At 69.5% G+C, this 14,034-nt stretch overlaps 1 protein-coding gene across 1 annotated transcript; it reads left to right on the top strand.

Annotated features, from left to right (window-relative positions):
* Nucleotides 1-1,760: 1,760 nt before the first annotated feature.
* CSRP1 (cysteine and glycine rich protein 1) lies at nucleotides 1,761-10,707 on the top strand. The gene is given in 7 exon segments (XM_028531231.2): nucleotides 1,761-1,818; nucleotides 1,820-1,880; nucleotides 6,272-6,440; nucleotides 7,225-7,298; nucleotides 7,301-7,353; nucleotides 9,098-9,191; nucleotides 9,592-10,707. Coding segments are annotated over 7 exon segments (579 nt in total). The 5' UTR covers nucleotides 1,761-1,767; the 3' UTR covers nucleotides 9,669-10,707.
* The last annotated feature ends 3,327 nt before the right edge of the window (nucleotides 10,708-14,034 follow it).

The following is a 14,034-nucleotide window of genomic DNA, read 5'->3' as shown; positions in this document are numbered from 1 at the left end:
GGAGCAAGAATCCAGGGCGGGGAGAGCGGGCCGAGCTGGGGGCCACGGGGCCTGGGGGCACCGGTCAGGTTGCGTGGGGAGGCCAGCTGAGTGCGGGGCTCCGGAGACACCCTGGCCAGGTGTGGGGGTGAGGGGGCCTCCGTCTCCACGTTGGCCGTTTGTCCCTTGCCAGGGACCGTGGCTTTCAGCAGAGGTCTTCTCCTTGGCCTTACCAGTGTCACCTCCGAGACACAGCCCTGACCCCTGACCAGCGGGCCCCTCCTCTCCCTGGCTGCCCTCCTGACCTGTCGGGGGGCGTGTGCTGGCAGGGGCCGGGCCGTGGCACTGGGAAGGAGCGCGCTCTCCTGCGCACCTGGCCGCATGCCGCCCGGCGCAGGTAACATGAGAGCACGTTTCCAGCCCAACACACACCTGGCAAGTCCGGGCCAGGCCTCGTGGGCGGGGTCACGCGCTCTGCCCAGAGTCGCTCTTTGGCCCCAGGGAGGTGAGCTGGGGGCCAGGAGGGACGGGGTTTTTCCACTGGACTTGCGGGCACGGAGTGGCTTATCACTGGCCGGTCTCCTCGGGGCACGTGGGGACGCCCGCCTCTGACACTGTTTCTCAAACGGGGGCCGTGACCGCGCCCAGCTGTGTGACCAGGCTGTGCCCTGGGCCTAGGGCTGGGGACACCGCACGGAGCCGCTCGGGGCAGAGGCGGCTGTCTGGATGGAGCCGGGCCCTGGGACGAGGAAGAGGAGAAGCTTGGGGGCAAAGCAGACAGCGGCCCTCGCTATTCTCCGGATAAACCGTCCTGGGTGTCCGGCTGCAGCCCTGAGCGCTGGCCCCCTCCAGGCAGCGGGCCCCGGGGCACCAGGACTGTCCCGGGGACCCGGGAGCTCAGGCCTGTTTGGGGTGTGGGGTGTGCGAGGAGGGCACAGAGGGGTCAGGTGTGGAAACCCTACCCGCGGGTGTGTCTGGGACGTGCGTGAGCGGCGGCCCGGCCCGGGCTGGGCAGCGGTCAGCAGCCCGCAGCAGCCGAGGGGGAGGGACGGCAGGCCCAGGTCCAGTGCCCCCCCACCTCATGCAGCCCCCAGCTCCGCACGGGCCTGGCTGAGCCCTTCCCACAGCCCCGCCCCGCCCTGGGCACCACATGGGCGGCGAGGGCACGAAATCACCAGCCCCGATGGCGTGCGGGCACAGTGACAGGTGACAGAGGGGGACAGTGAGTGGGGGCTGTGCTGTGGGGGGCTTGTGGGGGGGCTTGACTTTCTCGGGCACACGAGGGAGTCACCGATGGCTGCAGCGCAGGGGACCTGGCGGCCGTGCGGGCAAAGGGGGGGACGGAGGTTCCGGAGCAGCTCCCCGGCGTCGCCGACAGGGTGCAGCCGCTGCGTGGCTGACACCGCCCAGGGACCGCGCCGGCCCCCTTCGCTGGACGACTCAGAGGGTCTGGCCGAGTGCAGCGGCTGGAAGCTGTCCCCGCACACTGGGTTCTCTTTGTCCCTCAGCCCCGCGGCCCCTGCTGCCAGCTGCATCCCGGGCCCGCCCGTCCCCCGGAGACACCACCCGTGCTCCCCTGGCCTCAGGTCGGCCTCCAGGAGGTCCTCTCGGACACTGGGGAGTTTTTCTCGAGTCCCCACAACCCCCTTGTTCTGTGTCCTCGAGGCCGCGCCCCCCGCCCCCCGCCCCGGCTTTCCCCCCTTCCCAGGCGCGGCTGTGGTCCCCTCTCCTGGGCGACCGTGCCCCCACCGCCCCTCGCGCTGACTCCCGTCTCTGCCCAGTTCCAGGATGCCCAACTGGGGAGGCGGCAAGAAGTGCGGGGTCTGCCAGAAGACGGTGTTACTTCGCGGAGGAGGTGCAGTGCGAGGGCAGCAGCTTCCACAAGTCCTGCTTCCTGTGCAGTAAGTCCGGCCAGGCCCCGCGGTCGCCATGGGGAACGGGCGGGAGGGCGCCCGCCCGGGCCTGTCGGCTCCCCCAGGCGCAGGCCCCGTGGGATGTAAACAGCTTGACATTTGGCTGGGCCGCAGCTGGGGCGGGAAGCGCTCAGGGCCGCTTGTCCCGGCCGGAGCCGCGCTCAGTCCAAGGGACGTGGCCCGGGCCCGAGGGGGTGGGGGGGGACTCGGGGGCCGGGAGCCAAGCTGCAAGAAGACTCGGCTAGGAAAACTTTTTCCACTTGGCTCGTCTGCTGTCTCCGCTGCCGCATCCCACCCGCGAGGGGGAGGCCGTCCAGCCCGAGGGCTCTCCAGCTGTGGGCCTGGGTCCTGGCTTGTTCAGACTCAGCACCAGCTGCAGCCGTGGGGGAGGCTGAGTCCGGGCTAAGAGTGGGCTGTCGCTCCCTGCCCCACGCCCCCATCGCACTTAGCCCTGTCACCCCCTGTCACTTCCCTTTCCTGCCCCCACAGCTGGGACAGGCCGGCAGGAGCCCGGGCTCTGACACCCTCTCCCCATGGCCAAGAGCAAGACCTGCTCCGGCCGCAGCTCGTGGGAGCGGGAGCCGGGCAACCAGTGCCTAGCGGCCCGGAGACCTCAGCCGCCCACCACCCGACTCCCCCTCTGTGCTGGCTGCTGCCCGGCCAGGGGCGCTTCCAGAGCCCCCAGGAAGTGAGGGCGTGGGGGCCCCCTAGGGTCACCCTCGAGGGCGGGCAAGGGGCACAGGAAGGGCCGGTAAAGCCCCGGTTTCAGAGCCCGGGCGGTCGTCAGGTTTGCGCCAGACCCAGTTCCGTCATCTGTGTGGCGGCGGGCAAATCAGCCATCTCGGTCTGGTTTTCTCGCTGTTTCGTGGGAGATAACGATACCGGGTTGTTGTGACATCAGCATGAAGCTTGGGAAATAAAACGTTTAAAGGAAGTGTGAGTGTTCCTCGAGTGACAGACACTCCCGGGCCCACACAGCTGACACAGCCAGAGGGGCTGCAAAGGAGACCCCAGGCGAGGCCGAGACCCGGGAGCCAGTCCCGCCCTCCTGCCTCCCGGGAGCAGCGGCAGGAGAGCTGTGGCCTCCCAGTCCCAGGTGCCTCGTGATCCTGCGTAGGAAGCAGCTGGGCTGAAGGCCACCTGCTCGCCAGGTTGCTGCCGCCTGCTTCCTGGTGGACCGGCACAGGCCACCCACCGGCAGGTTCGGGGCCCCACCCTGCCCACGCCGGCCAGGCGAGTCTGATGGATGGGGAGTGAGTGAGGTCAGCTGCCGCCCCTCCTGCCCCGGGGGAGAGCCGCAAACAGCAGCATCGTTTATCAGCACTTCGCTGGCTGAGGAATGTTCCGGACGTTTATTTTTTCAGAGGGAGCAGGACGGCTTGGCTTGGCGGGAGGAGGGTCCAGGCGCCGGGGTCTTTGGGGCCCCTCTGCTCTCCGATGTTGCTTCATCGGCAACAAGAAGGGACCAGCTGGCCGCCGCCTGCGGTCCCGCCTGTGGGGGCAGCTATGGGTCAGGCGGTTGAGGGGGGTGGGGAACTCTGGGGGTGCAGAGGAGGCAGCCGGCGGGCTGGGGTGCCAGGGGGTGTGTGGAGGATAGAGACTGTTGTCAGAGCCGGGCTGCGGAGGGGGGTCCGGGACCCACAGCCGTAAGGCACAGTCTCTGGTCTCGGGGCTCCCCTGGCGTCTGAGCTCCAGGGTCCCCGCGGCCGGGGGCACCCCCAGTCGTGTGTGCCCCGGTGCCGGAGCGGCAGCGAGTAGCCGGCAGCCTGTTTGGGGCGGAAGGAGCCTCCCTCCTCTCGTGCAGTGAGAGCTGTCCGGCTTGCGTTCAGGAATTCAGAACAACCTCGGAGTCAGAGCATTCCCTTCTAAGGAAGCGAGTGGCCGCGTGCATGCGGGGTTTGGGCCCGGCCGGCGTGCAGGGCCACGGCCCCTTGCTGGCCGGGCCTGAGTGCGTCCCCAGAGCCCCTCCGGCTGTTTCCAGTCCTTGGCGCTCCCTTCCTCGGCCTGGGACCGATGGGAAGACAGAGGTGGAGCGGCAGATGCCTCAGGGAGACCGGCTCTGCCCTGGGCTTGGCCTTTGACCCCAGAGCAGGGACAAGAGCAGCACCCCTGCCCGGCACCCCGGGGGCTGTGGCAGGGGCAGCTAGTTCCCCGTCGGGGCCGGGGCCCTGCCACAGGCGGAGTTGAGTGCCCACCTCTGAGCTGTGACCGCTCCCTGCTGGGGTAGGGGGGCGGGGGGTGGTCTGGCCTCCCCCCATGGTGGCGGCTGATGGCAGCAGCCAGTCCCAGAACCCTAGAGCCCAGGGAAGCTCCCAGAAGCCACGCGCCCTCGGGCCGGCGGCTCCGGTCCTCGTCCGCAGGGCAGGGTGCCGTCGGGACGCAGCTCCCGGTGGGCTGCAGAAGCCCTCAGGCCCCGCTGCGTCCTGGCCTGGCCCTGCTTCTGCCCATCCCGGGGGCGTGAGCTTCTCTTGGGCCTTGGTTTCCCTTCTGGGAGCCGAGAGAGTCGCCCTCAGACTCGGGGTGCAGAGGGGCGACCCCTAGCCTGGCACTACCTCTTCTCTGCACGTCCATGGCATCCCAGGCCTCACTCAGCACAGGCGTCCGGGGACAGAGCTAACTAGCCTGAATAGCTGACCCGAACCTCTCTTTATTGGCTTAATGTGGTTCGGCGGAAAGAGCTGAGGCCTGCACTCAGAACCCCGGAACTGAGTCTCTGGCGGAGCCCACAGGCCAGCGGACCCTGGGGCCTGGAGGGGGGCAGAGGGGCGGAAGGGTGGAGGGCAGCCCAGGGGGGCAGAGCAGGCTCCGGGAGAGTGGGCAGAGCAGAGACCGCCCGGGCGGGGGGGGGGCCTGCCGTGGGTCTGGAAGTCGGGGCTCAGCCTGCACGGCGGGGACCCACCGGGAGGCCCTGGGGTCTCCTCTGGCCGAGGTCTGGGGCTGCTGGTGGAGACCCCTGGGAGAGACCCCCGTCTCTGCTCTCTGCCTTCCCTGGCCGCGGAATCCCCGGCTCAGCCTGGGTGTTACAGAGGCAGCACCCTGCGTGCGTCCCACCCTGCAAGGGAATGTGGGGCCCTGGCCTGCGGCTCCTTCTCCCCCGCTTCCGTCCCGGAGCCAGGCTGGGGGAGGGGAGGGTGGCGGGGAGCTCGTATTTGGGCTGCCTGGAGAGCTGGAATGAGGTGGGGATCTCTCGGGCAGGAGAGGGGGGCGGGGCCTTATTTAGTCTGAGGGCTCTAACCTGGGGCTCCCAGGGAGAGGAACTGGCCCTTTAAGGGCAAGAGCGGCCACTTGCAAGGAGCTGAGCTGACAGCCTCCCGGGAGGGAGGGGGCAGGCTCTCGGGATGCGGACTTTGGGGCAGCTGAATCTTGATGTTTATTTATGGAAATTGTGGAACCAAATTAACGACCTGGGACGAGCCGAAGAGACAGAATGAGGTGGAGCCTCCGGAGCCTGGGCCTGTCCACCCCCCCCACCCCGGGTCCCTGTGGCTCTCACTTCAGATTCTACTGAGAGGGGCCGGCATTCATTATGCGCCGACGGTGTGCAGGGCGTGGCGCTAAAGCAGTCCCGTGTGAGGCCTCACTGGCTTTGCACAGCCCCCTCTGGGGGAGACGCCCCCTCTCCAGCCCTGGGTCCAGGCCCTGGGTCGCTGGTGCCTGTAGGTCACTGCAGCGGGCCTGAGGTCGCGCCACCCCCGGAGAGAGAGGTCCCACCGCTGGGGGAGCCGGCAGGAGAGCTGGGCTTTGCCTCTGGCTGCTCAGAGCCGTCTCCCCCGAGAGGCTGGACCCAGCTCCCTCCGGGTGCACAGGGAGACCCCAGGCCCACAGAGCCCAGTCGGGGCGTTCTCCAGGGCCAGCCCCCCGACCCCACTGGCCCAGGGGACTGCCGAGAGGGGCAGCTCAGGCGCCGGCAGCCTGGCCTGCGGCCCTCTGCGCGCCCACCCGAGAAACACGGAACTCGCCTCTAGACCCACTGCGTCCCCTCCCCCCGGACGGGCACACATTGTCCCTCCGGCCCGGTGGGGGGCAGGAAAGCCCTTCCCTTCCTTCCTTCCTTCTCTCTCCTCTCCTGGCCCGACACGGTCTCTTTCTCGAGGGGGAGCCAAGGCGGCACTGGGCTTCCTGTGGCTGGGGGTCAGCCTAGGCTGCCGCGCCTCCTGGACCCCACGGTGCACTGCGGCCTGGCAGGAGGAGGGGTGGGTGCCAGGCCCTGGAAGCCCCCCAGGCTCCCGGGGGAGGGGGCTCAGACCCATCCCTGTCCCCTCCAGCTTGGGCCGCCCACTGCACTTCCCCCAGGGTCAGGGGTCGGGCAGGACGGGGCCGGGAGCCTGCGTGCCCTCACGTGCCCCTCCCGCCCCGCCCCGCCCCGCCCCGCCCCGCAGTGGTCTGCCGGAAGAGCCTGGACAGCACGACGGTGGCCGTGCACGGCGAGGAGATCTACTGCAAGTCCTGCTACGGCAAGAAGTACGGGCCCAAGGGCTACGGTTACGGGCAGGGCGCCGGCACGCTCAGCACCGACAAGGGGCAGTCGCTGGGCATCCGGCACGAGGAGTGAGTACCGGCCCCCCACCCCGCCGGCCTCTCGCCACCACTGGTGAAGTGGCCACGGCTCAGGAGGCCACTGCCCGGTCGCCACGGAGCCCCAGTCCGTGCCCGGCCCACCAGGGGAGCAAAGCAGGCTGGGCGCCTCCCTCTGGGGCCGAGGGGCCCCAGGAGCGACCGCGTCCCAGCTCCCCTTCCACGGACGAGAAAACCCAGCCCAGCGCCCGAGACCCGTCCGGGGTGCCCCAGCTGGTGCGCGTCCGAGCCAGGCCGGCTCCACCACCTGTCACCCCTGCTGCCGGAGTCTGTCCTCCCTCGGAGACGCTACCGGGCTGTCACCAGCTCGCCGGCACCCTCTGGCCTCTGGCCGGCTCTCCAGGCCGCTGTCCGCGGTCACCCTGGCCGGCTCCTTGGCCCGGGGGGTGGACGGAACTGACCGACGGATGCGTGGCCACGTTCCAGCCAGGGTCATGGCCCAGGGGAAGTGGTTTCTCAGCACATTTGTCCAGGAGAGGGACCTGATGACAGACAGGCTGCAGGGCTGGGGGCGGCGGCGGGGCCGAGGGGCGGCGGGGCCGGGGCCCGGCGCGGAGGCGCGACGTGACTCCAACGGCTGGAGTAGGCGACAGAGGCGGGAGGGCGTTCCCAGCCTGGGTCTGTCCTCCTGTGAAGTGGGAGGCCACCCCAGAGCCCCCCGAGGCCCAGCCCCACCCAAGTGTGACGGAGGCGGTCGTACCCACACAGCTCGGCCCCCAGCGGTTTCCGGGGACTCACAGCGTCCTTCCCCACGCAGGGCCCCTGGCCACAGGCCCACCACCAACCCCAACGCGTCCAAGTTCGCCCAGAAGATCGGCAGCTCCGAGCTCTGCCCCGCTGTGGCCAGGCGGTCTACGCCGCCGAGAAGGTGATCGGAGCTGGGAAGGTGAGCCGGCGGCCAGGACCGCAGGGGCGGGAGAGGGGCAGAGCTGGGCCGGGGCCATAGGGGCAGGAGAGGGGCAGGGCCGGTGGGGGGGGCGGGGGGCGGCGGCCGGGGACACAGCTTCTGGACAGGTGGGTTCTGGAGCTTGGCCCGCCAGGGGGCCGCAGCTCTTCTGTTTCGTTGTGACTCGGGTGGTCCCGCCCCCTTCCGACCCCCAGTTCCGGTCTGTCCTGACGGACCCCGGCACAGAGAGTCGCCCGTTATAAACGAGATCTCGTGGGAGGACCGTCCAGCGCAGCCCCCGAGCCAGCTGCTGTCGCCGTGGCTGGTGTTTGCTCTGGGGGTTGCCGTGAGGTCGGAGGGATGCCCTTGCCGTGGGTGAAGGGGTGTGGAAACAGGAGATGTTCATATCGATACTAAGTTGCTGAGAAGCAGCGAAGACCCACTCCTTCCGTGGCCCACGTGGGTCGCAGTCGAGTTCAGGCTGCCTGCTAAGGAGTCAGGATGAGGGAGTTCTGAGTCCGAGCAGAGCTGGGGGGAGCCGCCCCCCCCACCCCAACCTCGGCCAAGAAAGAAACACGGAGGAGCGGGAGCACTCGGGGGAGGGGAGCTGCGGGAGAGAGGCCAGGCCCCAGCCCGTGGGTGGTCCGCCTGCGAGCCTCCCTCCAGCCTGGGGAGCAGGGGCAGGGCGCTGGGGGGCGAGGTCTTGGGGCCGCCTCTGTTTGGGAGGAGGGGTCAGCTGCAGAAGTCTGGCCGCCAGGGAACCCCAGGAGGTCCGGCTTCCTATCTCGCCCTCCAGCCTCAGGCAGGGACTGGGCCGAGGGAGGCTTTTTGCCCTTAAAAGGCCTGGTGCTGCCTGGCCGGGTGCTGCCTGCCGCCGGCCGGCCGGCCCCCTGCAGAGCTGTCTGCACGTCAGCCCCCCCATCCCCCCCCCAGGACCTGCGGGCTGCTGCCGGCCTGTGGGAAGTTTCCTGCCCCGGCAGCTCCGTCACGGGTCCAGTCCAGACCGGGCCTGTGATCCCGCCAGGCGACCAGCCCCAGGCAGCCTCCGGGCTCCCCTTAGAGCCACTGGGGCCTCCGGGTCCCCTGGAGGAGCTTCACCGGCGGGACCTCCCCGCTGTGCCACAGCGCTGCGCAGACCGGGCTCCTTCCAGAGCAGCGCCAGGCGCACCGGCTGGGGGCTCCTCCGGGCCAGGCCCGTGCCTGCCGGGCCCCGCCAGGGCCCTGCGGTCTTCTCAGGGGCCTGGTGAGGAGGGAGCCACTGCCGGCCCCTCTCCCAGGGCTGAAGGCCTTTGGGCAGAGGAGGCACCTGTTCTAGAAAGAAGCTCAGGGGCCGCCCGGCTCTGGGGAGCCCCGAGACAAAAGCCTGCCCTGCCCGTGGGAATCTCTGGTTCTCAAGAGGAGGGCGTGGCCGAGGCCATGCAGCTAGGAAGGGGCAGCACCTCCCATGCGCCCGCCCACGCTGCTGGCCCGAGGGTCTGGAGGAGGAGGCACCTCGGTGGGGGTCCCACACCCTGGCCTGCCCACTCTGGTGGGTGCGGCTGGCTGCGCTGATATTCAAGCTGCTTGCAAGGGTGTGAGGCCTTGTGAGGTCCCCACCCCCCCTCCACTGTCTCGGCCAGGGTCACGTCCTCCAAGCGGCCCCCGCTCAGCGACTTCCCATCACGGTGTCAGGGGAACAGGCCGGGGGGCCGGGGGCGGGGACACCACCGTCCCTGGGGTGGCATTAACTGTCCTCTCCACACAGTCCTGGCATAAGTCCTGCTTCCGGTGCGCCAAGTGCGGCAAAGGCCTGGAGTCCACCACCCTGGCCGACAAGGACGGCGAGATTTACTGCAAAGGTTGGTGCGTCGCTTCCGGTGGGGGGCCAGGCGGCCGGGGTGGGGCTGAGTGGTGGTGGCCTGGAGTGAGCCGATCAGGGGCCGTGGGGGCAGTTGCAGAGCATCTGGGAGACCCTTCTTGTCACACGGGAGACACACCCAGGGGGAGACCGTGACTTGGCCAGAGTCCCAGGGCAAATGGGGCTGGGGGCTCAGAGCCAGTTCCTGAGCCCCGGCCAGGGCTGCTGTCACCTCTGCTGGTCATCTCTGCAGTGTGGTGGGGGGCCAGGGGCCTCCTCACTGCTGGGGTTGGGGACAGGACTGCCACAAAGGCCCGGCTGGGCCCTGGGGGTGGTGTGTCTGCTGTGGGGAAGGGGAGGGGGCCGGGCAGAGGGTCCTGACCCGTCTCTTCTCTCTGCAGGATGCTACGCTAAAAACTTCGGGCCCAAGGGCTTTGGCTTCGGGCAAGGAGCAGGGGCCCTGGTCCACTCTGAGTGAGGCCAGCCTGCCCGCCGCCCACCCATGAGCTGTCTTCACTGCCCCCTTCCTGCAGCCCCAGCCACCTGGTCCCCTCTTCCCAGCCCTGCTGCACATCACTAGTGAACAGAACGCGATGTCTGACCCTCTGGCTTGGGGGCTGCCCTAGGTTCCCTCCTTTCAGGGGCCCCCCTGCCTGGGGTCTGCCACTGTCACCAGCAGGCACCCCAGCAGTTTCAGTTTGGGGGGACAGCTGAACCCACCCCCACCCCACACCCACCTGCCAGACCTCCATTCTTAGCCTCCTGGTCTGAGCATCCACCGTTGTCTGGCTGTGACTGCAGCCGGCCGGGAGGCTGCGGTTTGTCAACTGCAGAGCCTCTGCCCTGCAGGGAAGGGGCTGGGCCTCTGGGCATCCCTCCGCACAGGCCTGGGGAGCCCCCAAGCTCAGGGGTGCCTGGGCAGGGGCGGGGACAGAGAGGCATGAGACAGGGCGGAGGGCTGAGGGCATGGCCTTCCGGCTGTGGGAGCTGCCATCCTTCCCTTGGGGCCGGAGAACGCCCGGCCCTGAGAACCACAGTCAGCGTGTGGCCTCAGCTCCCCACGGGAGGGGCGCCCCTGTGACGCACCCCAACACACGCTTCCGTTTCTCAGAGGCCCAGATGGGGGGCTCGATGGGTCTGCCCCTCCCCGGGGTCCTGAGGCGGCCACGACCACTGCTCCTGTCCCCACACACCCAGGCCAGTGAGCCGCGCCACCACTGCTTGAGCCCAACTCGGAGGCTCACAGCCTCGGTCTCCCGGACACCCCCTGCCCTGCACCCAGACCTGGGGCCTCCCACCCCACGTGGGGCTTCGACCCTCCCACCTGCCCTTCCCCAGGGCCACGCACCCTCCCAGGACCCCAGGTCAGCAGCAGGAGCAGGAGCAGGGGGCAGTGGCCGCGCTGCCAGGGACAGACAAGGACACTATATGGGACTGTGGCCTGGGAGGGCTGCGGGCTGGAGCTGCCTGTGTTCGAGCGGACCCCTCACCTGGTCAATAAACGCTGTTAGAGCAGAGCTCTGGGTCTGGGTCTGGGCCCGGGCTGGGGGGCGCCTGACGGGACACTCGCCTGGGCCGCACGCCCGCCAGGGGCGTTCAGGTGGGCCTGAACCCCTGTGCTCTCGCTAGCTCGGCAGCTGGAGCCCCCCACCCCGAGACATGAAGCTGCGTGCGCCATGGGATTTGAGGGGCTGCCGAGGCCCCAGAGCTGCGCTCAGAGCTTCTCCCGGCTTGGAAAGCCCCGGCATGCCGGGGACGCTTGGCCCCGAGAACCTCCCTGTGGGATCCGGAAACCCTGCTCTGCCCCGCTGGGGGGCCGGGGGGCTGACTCAGCCCCAGCACAGCTAGGGCTCTGCTAACAAAACGGGGTGCCCACAAACCCCAGTTCCGGGGGGCTGTGAGTCCCAGATGAAAGCATGGGCAGGTCTGGTGTCACAGTGGAAGGGACAGGGAGCTCTCTGGGCCTTTTAGAGGGCACTAACCCCTCCTGGAGGCACCCCTCGTGACCCAGTCAGCTCCCAAAGACCCCCCTCCTCACACCGTCACCTGGGGCTTAGGGTTTCAACACATGAATTCGGGGGCACAGACATGTAGTCTATGGCACCCCCACGGACAAGCCCTGGAGGGCTGGCCCTTTGTGAGCGGCCCCCCAGGAGGGGTGTGGTCACAGCCGGCCTTCATCTTCGGGGCCCTGTTGGCGTTTGGGGGCTGGCCTCCCTGACCGTGGCCCTGAGTCTGGAATACAATAAGCAGAGGCTGGAGCAGGTCCAGCTGTGGCCTGACAGACCCCCCCCCCCCAGGCGGCCTTGCCCTGGGAGTGGGACCCACACAGGTGTGGGTTGGGGTTAGGGTGAGTGCCTGGGGACAGGCAGCAGGTCAGGGCAGCACTGGAAGCGAGGCAAGGTCTCGGGGTCCTGAGGGGTCTGCAGGGGTGGGGAAGCGGGGAAGGAGGATGCCGGGCGGTCCCCACACCTGGATCCTCTCCCTGCCCTGGGAGACGCCAGAATGGGTGTCCGGGGCCGGAGCTGGGGACAGGCTGCCCTCTGCTGGCCGCTCGGGCAGGTCTCTGCAGGAAGCCACCCGCCAACGCGGTGGGGAGCGGACTGGATGCACCTCCTTGGAGCAAAGCCGGGCTACCCAGGGCGCTGGCCAAGACGAGCCCGAGGGCAGGTAGTGGGGGAGGGGAGGGGCTGGGAGAGCGGGGACGGGCACCTGGGGTGGGCCCCCTTGCAGGGACGGGCCGCCGGCAGGTGGCGCTGTGGGCCGGGGCAGGAGGCAGGCGCCCAGTCTCCCACCTCCTCCCTCCAGGGCCCTGCCTGGGGCGGGGGGGTCGGGGTTCGCACCTGCAATCCAGGTGATAGCTGCCTCCTGGGAGAACCCTCCGCTGACGGGCCTGCGGCGCGCCACGCAGCGGAACGGACCCAGAGGAAGGGGGCTAAGGTCTTCGCGTTCATGCGGGCTCCTTTTCCTCGGTTCTCCCGTCCCTGAGTGGGCACCCGGGTACTCGGGGGCAAGTGTGGCTGTTCTTCGGCTGAGGGAGCGATGGGACAGAGGCCCTCCTGACCGGAGGCCAATTGCAGAGAGGCCCCTCCTCCCAGAGCAACGTGTGTGGGTCCCCTGCGGGCTGAGGTCGGAGGTCAGAGGAGCGGGACGGGGGGGGGGGGGGGGGAGGGGAGGGTGAGGCGCGGGAGGGGAGCGGGGGGTGAGCTATTCTTAGGTGTGGGGCAATTAGTCCCTGAGCAGGACAGGAAATTCTATGGGAAGGGCCGCCCCCCGGGGCAGGTGAAGGGGGGGAGACAGCGGCGGAGGGGAGACCCCTCGGGGAGAGCCTGCGGGCAGGGTTCCGGCTCGGCCGCCCCCGGCCCCGCCTCCAGTCGGCGGGTCGCGAGAATCCGTGGAGCTTTTAAAGCGGACTCCCGGCCCCGCCCCGGGGGCTCTGACGCAGGCCTGGGCGGGGCTTGGGGCGGCGTCGGCGCAGCGTCCAGGCTCGGCCGGCTGACCCGCAGCTGGGCTCGGACGGGCTCTGCTGGTTACCGAGGGCTCCCTGGAGCTTCCTGTTTCCTGTCCCGCGGGCTGATCCCCCTCCTGCGCGACAGCTGCCCGCCCGCGGGGCTGCCCTCTCGGGGACAAAAAAGAAAGGCCGCCCAAGCGGTGCCCGAATGAGGCCCGGGGAGCTCGGCGAGGCCCTTGCGTCAGCAGAGAGCGAAACACCCAGCAGGAGGGGTCGGGGCTGTGCGGGGGCCGCAGCACAGCCGGGGGCCTGCGCGGGGAAACAGGTCAGGGGGCGGGGCGGGAAGCGGCGCCCTCTGGGAAGGGCCCGCCCCCCAGGCTGGCCCCGCCCCCAGCCTCTGCCCCGGAGGTTTAGGAAGCGTCCTCCCCACCCGCCCTGTGCGCTCACTATGCGCCACAGCCTCTGGGGGACCTTCAGGGCGTTAGGTCACTGTCCTCACAATAACCCCGGGGGTCGGCGCTGCCATCGCGCCCACCACCAATGATCAAAATAAGGACAAGTCCAGAACTGGCCTGAGACCCCATGGCGGGGCGGGATAGAGACGCAGGCAGCAAGGCCCAGGCCCCACTCCCGCACCGCTGCCCGGCGTCTTCTCTAGAAGAATCCGCGGGCGGGGCCGTGGGAGAGCCCGGCTAGGGCGAGCCCGGGCAGTAGCAGCATGCCTTGACCCCGCACGGGGCGGGCCCTGGTTCCCATGAGGTCTTACTGGGCCCCTACAGCAGCGGCGCGAGGTGGTTGCAGGACTCCTACCACAGGAGGGGAAATTGCAGTTTGGGGAATTTGGGGGCGACTTAGTCCAAGCCCCTGGCACACGGTGGCAGCAACACTGGAGCCAGCTGTCTGGCTTCAGGCCAGCCTCCTCCCGTGTCTGGGTGTCACCTGCCCCGTGTGAAATGGGACGCTGGCCTCAATTCACTCCGCAGGAGGAGGCTTCCCAGGAACCTCGCACCTTGTGAAAATGCAGATGACTTTCAGGCGAGGCGGGGTGGGGCCTGCGCCCGCCCTGGAGCCCCCCAGCTCCCAGGGGAGGGCGGTGCTGCCGCCGTGGCCCTGACCGCACTCCGGGACCCGCCCGACTCTCCGCTTCTGAGTCTGGGCCTGGGGTGACGCACCCCAAAGGCCAGGAAAATGCAGGAAGCAGGCTGTCTGAATGAAGCCCTTTGTGGGACCTCGTGCCTGGACAGGCCTGGGCGCCGTCTCCGGAGCTCCTGCCCCCGAGCCGCCTTCTGCATTTCCCCTCTGTTGGCCTCGGCCGGACTCCGGAGGGTCATGGCTTGGTCCTGGGCCCGGGGTGGGGGGTGGCTCATCCCTGCCTCCTGGGGGCACCTCCGCG

This window comes from Phyllostomus discolor, chromosome 15 (assembly GCF_004126475.2).
Source record: "Phyllostomus discolor isolate MPI-MPIP mPhyDis1 chromosome 15, mPhyDis1.pri.v3, whole genome shotgun sequence".
Taxonomy (NCBI): Eukaryota; Metazoa; Chordata; class Mammalia; order Chiroptera; family Phyllostomidae; genus Phyllostomus; species Phyllostomus discolor.
This window is presented reverse-complemented; position numbering and strand designations above follow the sequence as displayed.